This window comes from Sceloporus undulatus, chromosome 2 (genome assembly GCF_019175285.1).
Source record: "Sceloporus undulatus isolate JIND9_A2432 ecotype Alabama chromosome 2, SceUnd_v1.1, whole genome shotgun sequence".
Classification (NCBI taxonomy): domain Eukaryota; kingdom Metazoa; phylum Chordata; class Lepidosauria; order Squamata; family Phrynosomatidae; genus Sceloporus; species Sceloporus undulatus.
The window spans coordinates 13,809,428-13,817,664 of record NC_056523.1 but is presented as its reverse complement, the minus strand read 5'-3'; the positions used below and the strand labels follow the sequence as shown (position 1 = coordinate 13,817,664).

Below are 8,237 nucleotides of genomic sequence, written 5' to 3'. Positions count from 1 at the left end.
TAAACTCCTTTGTGACAGTGTGTTCCAGTGAAATCTTCTATGTGTGTGCCCCAAAGCTTGGGAAAGTTTACCTTTTTTTGGACGACAGTTCTCACAATCCCCCAACCAGGATGGCCAGTTGTATTTAGGGGTTGTTAAGACGGAAAACTAGTGTGGTGTAGCATTGCAGTACATTGTTCTAGTAGTGTAGTTTGAGCAGTGGACTACAACTCTGGAGACCAGGGTTCGAGTCCTTGCTTGGCCTTGAAACCCACTGGGTAACTTGGGCAAGTCACACTCTCTCAGCCTCAAGGAAAGGCAATGGCAAAGCTCCTCAGAACAAATCTTGCCAAGAAGACTCCATGACAGGGTTGCCTTACGGCCACCATAAGTCAGACACAGCAACAACAAGAAGAAGACTGAAAACTGGAGAAGGTTCCTGGACCTTTAAGGACTGACTGTACAGAAAAGAAAATTTTAGCAGCTGTGGCAAGCAGCACCTGTTGATAGTCCTTGATTTCACCAGACAACTATAGTTGGATTCCAGAAAAGTAACTTCAAATGTGTCCTTCAGAGGCAAGCCCCACTGAGCAGAAGAAAAGGTGCAGCTTAAAAAGCAATTAGCACTGCAGAATTAAAGCAGTTTGAGACCGCTTTAATTGCTGTGGGTCAATGCTATGGGATCCTGGGATCTGTAGTTCTGAGAGATATTTAGCCTTCTTTGTCAGAGGACTCTGAAACTCTGGGATACAGCTTTAACTGCCATGACTCCATCCTATGGAATCCTGTGATTTACAGTTTTGAGAGAAATTTAGACTTTGATAATCTGTAACACTTTTTAATACCTGGGCTCTGTGACAGAAAAGGCTTAATCTCTCTCGAAACTACAAATCCTAGGATCCCATAACAAAAAGCCATGGCAGTTCAAGCAGTGTCCCAGAGCTCTCTGACAGAGAAGGCTAAATCCCTCAAAACTACAAATCCCAGGATCCCATAGCATGGAGTTATGGCAGTTCAAGCCATGTCTCAGAGCTCTGTGACAGGGAAGGCTAAATCTCTTACTGAACTACAAATTCCAGGATCTCACAGCATGGAGCCATGGCAGTTAAGCCCTGTCCGAGAGCTATCTTTATAATATAAGACATTTTAAAGTCTCTTTAACAGACATGACAAACGAGATGACTAAATTTAGCCCTTTTTGTTTTGTGTTTATTAAACGTACGACAAATAAAATTATTATTACTTAGGTAAGTCATTGTAAACTCATAGGACTGAGTTTACAAAACCACCCGCCATTTTATAGAGGGATGGAGAGAGACACCCCAGAAGAGGAAGCTTCAAAAAGCCACCTGAACTCTAGGGGCGCCCTTATTATTATCCTGAACTCTTTGAGTCTACTCAGCTCACAATGAAAAGGAGGAGGAGCAATGGAGCCCTTTAGGTGTTCCCGAAGCCACGGATTGGCCGAAGATGCAGCAGTAGCCCCGCCTCCTTCTGTTTAGTTTTGCATAATGAGCATGTGACCCTATAAACAGAGGCGGTGCATGAGTTCATTGCCTGCCTAACGGTTTTTAGCGGTTGGCGCATGGTGTTTTTAAATTTTTGGTCTCTTTCTCTTGGTTCTCTCTTTCAGGTTGGGGCTTTTGGTGGTGCTTATAGTCAGCTGAGGGGAATAAAGCCTGGCTGAGGACTTTCCCTGGTCATATTCCGGCCCCATTCCCACTTACAGATAAATTGGCGTGCAATTCGAATCGATGGATCGAGGTTTATGACATTTGCCCCGATCGTGTTTTCTGTGTCATTTTCTGGCATCAAAATAACCCACTTGTGGTTCGCATTCATGAATGAAATCGATTCAGAACAATTTGGCTCCAGCAACCCGAGGGCAAATTTAAATCGCGTTGAATCGATTTGGTGAAAAGAGACGCGGGGGAAAAATCAGGCTCATAAAGACGTGGGTTAAATGGATCTGGCGCAGGGTCCCCCCCTCACCAAATCCCTTCAGCAAATTGATTTGAACCGGTTCGAGCCGAATTGCAATCTGGTAAAGGTAGTATGAATCAGGCCTCAGAAAACGACAGTTCCCAGAATTCCCTAGCACTGAGCCAGGGCAGTTCAAGGGATACTAGCCACAGATGCTGGCGAAACATCAGGAATAAACTCTTATAGAACATGGCCACATAGCCTGAAAAACCCACCAAAAATAGTCTCAAATCTGTATTTCTACAGTGTGTTTTGGATGGCTCTGGAGAGCAGGGTTCTTTTCAATTTCCCTGTCAGTCTATAGCTCCCAGAATCCCCCAAAGTGTGCTCTTTAAGGGATTTTTTTTGGACTCCAGCTCCCAGGACCCCAGACTATTGGCCAATATGGCTGAGGCTTCTGGAGATGAAGTCCAAAATCTCTTAAAAGGGCACAGCATGGGACCATTGCTCTAGAAATATGATGTGTTTTTTTTAGTAATTTTAGAATAGATCTTCCAAGTTTTACAACTAAGCCTTGCTCAAGAGCTTGGAAAAGCTAGACTGCAACATAACCTAGAATTAGGGTTGCCATAAGGCAGGACCTCCAAACTGGGACAAATGTAGGACAAATGTAGGGCCACATTTTCAAATGTAGGACATGTTTTTTGAAAATTGATACTTTTAAAAATGTTAAGAGAAATGCATGTTTCTAGGCATCCAAATGGAGACTTTTGGCATATGCCTAGACAGAGGCTGAAATGTAGACTTCTCTTTCTGGCCAAACCCCCCCCCCCAGTCTACAAAACATCCCACTCCCAAGGCAGGCATAGATTAAGACACAGGCAGACCGTGTGCCTTGAAACACAGTTCCCATTCCAAGCAGATAGCAGTGCAAGACACAGGCCCTTGTGCCTTGAAAACACATCCCACTTCCAAGCAGGCATAGCATTTGCAAGATCACAGCAGACCTTGTGCCATTGCAACTACAGTCCCACCCAAGCAGCATAGAATTGTGCAAGCACAGGCAGCCCCTTGTGGCCATTGAAACTACATTTCCCGACCCAGCAGGCAGAGCATTGCAAATCACAGGCAACCCTGTGCAGTGCAAACTACATTTCCCATCCCAAGCGGCAAGCATTTGCAAGATCACAGGCAGCCCCTTGTGCCATGAAACTACATTTCCCACTTCAGCAGGCGAGCATTTGCAGACCACAGCACCTTGGCCTTGAAACACATTTCCCATCCAAGCGGCGCTTGAAGATCCGGCGCCCTTGCCTCCTCGCTTCCCCCCCAGCGGCGCAGCAAGACCAAGAGCCCCTTGGGCCGGCCCTCGGGTGTTGGGTGGGTTGTGTGCCCAGGGGTGGTGGGGGGTGGGCTGCCAACTGTTAGATTTTCGTGCACCTTGTGTTGTCGGTGATTGGGGGGGGCGGGGGTGAATGGGTGCAAAGCCCTTGAGAAGCCCTGGACCTGAGAAAAGAGGGAGGGGCTAGAGAGTAAGAAAAGAAAAAGAAGATGAGGAGGGGGGAGAAGGAAGAAAAAGGGAGAGGAGAAGAAAAAAAAAAACGGAAATAATAAGAAGGAGGAGGGGAAAGAGAAAAGGGAAGCAGCAGCTCGCCGGAGTTAATGCCTCCCTGCATGGAGTTCCCAAATAGGAAGCAGAGGGCTGGCATAGAGGCGGCAGTGCAACAGACCCGCCCCCTGGGTTCACGTCTGTTGCTGTTGCGGCCAGGCAGCACTCTATAGAAGGCGGCAGCAGCCCGGGGAGTCAGAGTGGGCAGCCACCGGGGGGGGACGGACCGGGCACGCCCCCAGGGCGGAAGTCGCCCACCACGGGAATGCAAGCCGAGCCTAGGAATACATCTAAACACCCTAAAGGCACCAAATCCTATCTGATCTTGGAAGTTAGCAGGGTCAGTCCTGTTAGTACGGGATATTAGACCGTTAACAAATACCAGATGCGGTAGGTTATATTTCAGAGGAAGAACTGGCAAAACAACCCCTGATATTGTTAAGGAAACCCATGAAATTCATAGGGATCATCAGAAGTCTACCCAAGAGGATACTACCAAAGAAAGAGGATCCTTTTTCTCCTTGCCGCGTCTGTTAACAGCATATTAAGAAATTTGTATGGTAGGCATTGTGCAGCCCAAGCCCGCTGGTTTGAGTACGTACATAGGGTTGCCATGTCCCGCGCCCCCCAGCGGGACAATCCCACTTTTCTTCTACCAGGTGGGGGCGCCCCGTCCCAGTCTCTTTCCTGGACCGGGATTCCCCGGTCCCACTGTTGCCGCCACTGGCGGCTGGCGACTGCGCTGGGCTGTTGCACATGGCCGCTCCTGCAGCCACTGTGCTGTGCTGTATGCAGCAGCGCAGTGTGCACAGTGCGCGCCACGCGCTGAGCCGCCACCCACCCTGCGGCCTTGCTGCCTGCCGCAACCTCCTGTAGCCCTGCACACACGCTTGCAGGGCTGCACAAAGGGCTAAATAAGAGGAGTTTTCTCCTCCTGGGGCTGGCTGGACAAGGCTGCGGCAGGGGGCGGGCGTTTTGGCTCCAGTCTGCCCCCATTGGCCAGCCAGCCTAAGAGGAGGGAGCTCCGCCGCTGGTCCCCACGTGGGCCGGCCCAGGCCCGAGGGAGGAGGAGGAGGGAGGAGGAGGAGGAAGGAGAAGAAGAGTAGCAAGGAGGAGGAGTAAGAGGTAGCAGGAGGAGGAGGAGGAGATAGCAAAGGTGGAAGGAGGAAGAAGAAGAGTAGCGGAGGAGGAAGAGGGAGGAAGAGTAGCAGGAAGAAGAGGGAGAAAGAGTAGGAAGAGGAGAGGAGGAAGAAGAAGAAGAGAAGCAGAGGAGATGAAGAAAGGGGGGAAAGAAGAGAGTATAGTAGTATAGGATAGTATGTTTCATTCCATTTGTACAGTCTGCTTTTGTTTTAACAATGATAGTGGTGGTGTGGTGATGATGATGATAGCATATCAGTCAGTTTCTGAGCATGCACTCTTCCTGAAGGGATGACAGTGTGACTTTCCAAAGTGCATTTCTTTGTGTTTTTTGGTGCTTTTAATGCTAAAAGTCTGCTTTGATGATGAGGGTGATGGTGATATTGATATCAGCCAGCTCTGAGGCTGGCCATGTAATTGCTTTGATTTTTACAAACTCATGCGCAGTAAAGAAAAACCAAACTCCGCCCTTGACCAGTACACACTTCTGAGAAGTATAGTTTGTGCAAGACACCTGAAACCGAGGGCAAATCCACTTTCTTGTTAAACCACCTTTAACCATGTCAAATATTCAATATGCATAGCCATGTGAACCCATGTTCAGTGTGAAACCCAAAGAGTTTGGTCATGGAATAAGCCTCTGAAATATGCAAGGGCCATGTTAATAAAGCCAGTGAAATGCCCAAATGCTGTTTGTGGTGTTTTGGAATGGAGGGAGGTGGTTTGGCCAGAAAGGGAAGTACATTTCTGCCATCTGTCTGGAATATGCCAAAATGTCCTCCATTTTGATCATGCCTAAGAAACATGCATTTATATTAACTTTTTTAAAAACCATCAAATTTTTTTGCGTGTCTTCCATTAAAAAAAGTGTCCTACATTTGAAAATGTCCTACATTGGCCCGGTTTGGAGGTCCTGCCTATGGCACCCTATACAGACAGTGCTAATTTGGAGTATGAGACGACAAAATTCTTGAGAAAGGCTGTTTTCATTTAAACAAGTAAAAGAAAGAAAGGCAAGGCAGGCAACCACTCTAGCTTCAAACAATAGGCATGTAAGAAGCAAAGAAACTAAGCATACATACACATGACTATGCAGATCTGCAAGTCGCTGAGAAATAAAAGCCATTGGTTTTGACATTATCTTATATACTTTTTTTTCTAAAGAAGCTTCTGGGAAAACATAACATACATCCCCCTAAAGGATTTGGGCTAAGCGAAGGGAAAACGTTTCCCGTGCCAATATACCAAATTGTTTATCAGGTGCTAAAGGTGATGGAATATCTTCCTTAAGCCATTCTCTAACTAGGTAAACAAGGCCTATCATACAAAATGCAAGCCTGAACCATCCTTTTACTAAAGCCAAAAGCTCTGGGCCCAACAGGTATTCAGCTGAGGAATGGCATTTGTAGAGCACCCCTGAGGAACAACCATAGGAGCAACGGGTGGAAACAGTTGCTAACTGATTGCTTCTGTCTTTGAGAGACCTACTTTTATGCTCTCACTAGTTTTTATTTAATTTATTTCATTATTTATCTATGGGTCAGTTACTGTAGTGCGCCTTGTTTTCGGTTTGAGAACCATGTACTACTCGTAACTTAGGAATCCTGTCACTTTGCGCTAGGCTTCCTTATTTGGTAGAAATTTCATTGTAATTTCTCCAAGGTACATTTCCAACTCGGATGAGTCTGGTTCACATTCTTGATATCTTTTTGTTCACCCTTCCACACCGGCTAGCAGTGCTTCAGTCCATGCGTTTCTTTCCTCCACTCTGTCGTTTACTTATCAGATTTAAACCCTTACTTTTTGACTTTTAATAAGATAGTGCTAGTGCAACACTAGCACTATCTGATTAAAATATACAGGGTGACTGAAAAAGAACAGTGCAAAAATTAAAGCTGTTTCTTATGTGGATTTGCACCATCTTTTTGAATCACCCTGTACATACAAAATTTAGCATCCAGACCATAACAATTTTTGTTATGCCTTTAAAAACTGTTTAAAATTAATGCTGTTTTCTCTGTCAGCTAGTGTATTTTGTGCAGCATGTAGGCAGTTTTTCAAATTTTAGCTGATTTTTCTTTTAGGGTGCATCTACATGTAGAATAATGCAGTTTGGCATAGTGCGGCTCGCGGCATCCTAATGAAATCCAGGGATCTGTAGCTTTACAAGGCAGCTACACTCGCTACTAAAAAGTGCTGGTGCCTCACAAAACTACAATCCGGATCTTAGGATGGAGCCATGGCAGCTAAAGTGGTGCAACACATTATTTCTGCAGTGCAGATGTACCTGGTAATCTCTCTGTGGCTGCCTTGAGTCCCCATATTGGTAGAAAGATCAGATACTAATAGACCACTGGTAATTGGCATCTGGAACACCAGCTAGGAGAACTTTGTCCCATTTGAAATTGAGTGATTTGAATTGGGAATCAGAAGATTCCAGCTTTTTCAAATGCTGATAGTTCCTGTAGCATAGGAATCACAGGTCAGTTGCAAGAAAGAGAATTCTCAGTTTCTGGGAGTTCCAAAATCAAATAATGGCTGTTGCTCTCTTGTTTTCCAAGTGAGACAGTCATGATGGATGGTGGTAGTGGGATCCCTATCCAGGATCTCTGGAGGAAGCCACTTTGTCCCAGCATGGCCTGGACTATTTCAAGGATCCAGTGACTTTGGAATGCGGGCAAAATTTCTGCCAGCTGCCTGAGGCGGTGTTGGGAGGAGAAGCAGAGGCAGAGGCCTCCTGCCCTCAGTGTAGAGAAAAAATTCAGCACGCAGCTCCCGGCCAATCAGCAGCTGTCAAACTTGGTAGAATCACCAAGAAACTCAAAGGTCAGGGAGCCGAGGGAGATGAAGGCAACTGCGTTCTCTGTAAACGCGAGAAACAAAAGGAGCCCCTCAAGCTCTTCTGTAAGGACGATGAAAACCCCGATCTGTGTGGTGTGGTGACAGATCCAAGGAGCACAAAAACCATGAAGTAGTTCCTGTGGAAGAGGCTTTCCCAAGAGTACAAGGTAAGGCATTGTTGTAAGCTTTTAAAAAAAACACACCATTTGCTTGCTAAATGAGACGAGAGAAAAAAGAGTACGCTTCTAAAGAGAGGTGAACCAAGTGTTTAGACTGACCACTTTCTTTACAAAGTGTGTAGAATCTACTCAAGATTAAGCATTAGTCCATGAATTTGAAACACCAGAACAACAAAAATTAAAGTAAGTGCTATATAAAAAGTCCGAACTTTGGCCCATGTGCAATCCACACTGGATTTCTAGAGGACAAGGATCAGATTCAGAATGACCTTAGAGATTAGAAAGCTGGGCCAAAACAACGAGGGTTCAACAGAAAAGCCAAAAATAAAGCTGGCTATCGAGTCACACAGTGGAGGATGGGGTTCAAAGATGGCATGCGTCCTAAGGCAAAGTCATACCAAAGCCTGCGCCAGACTGGAGTGTGGCTTTTGGTGGGGCTTCTGGACTTTTTAGGATCATGCATCACTGAAACACCAGACCTCCACTGGTGACTCGAAGCAGCTTTATTTTGGGCTGTCGTACAGGCCACAGTGAATTTCAACAGGGCGAGAAATGTAGAACAACGA

General features: G+C 46.0%; 1 protein-coding gene across 1 annotated transcript in view; it reads left to right on the top strand.

Annotated features, from left to right (window-relative positions):
• The first annotated feature begins 1,443 nt into the window (after positions 1-1,443).
• Positions 1,444-8,237, top strand: part of LOC121921934 (zinc finger protein RFP-like) — an 86,839-nt gene continuing 80,045 nt past the window's right edge. The window contains exon 1 of the mRNA XM_042450685.1: positions 1,444-1,639. Coding sequence (XP_042306619.1) covers positions 1,565-1,639 — 75 coding nt within the window. The 5' untranslated portion in view covers positions 1,444-1,564. The remainder of the gene's footprint in view (positions 1,640-8,237) is intronic.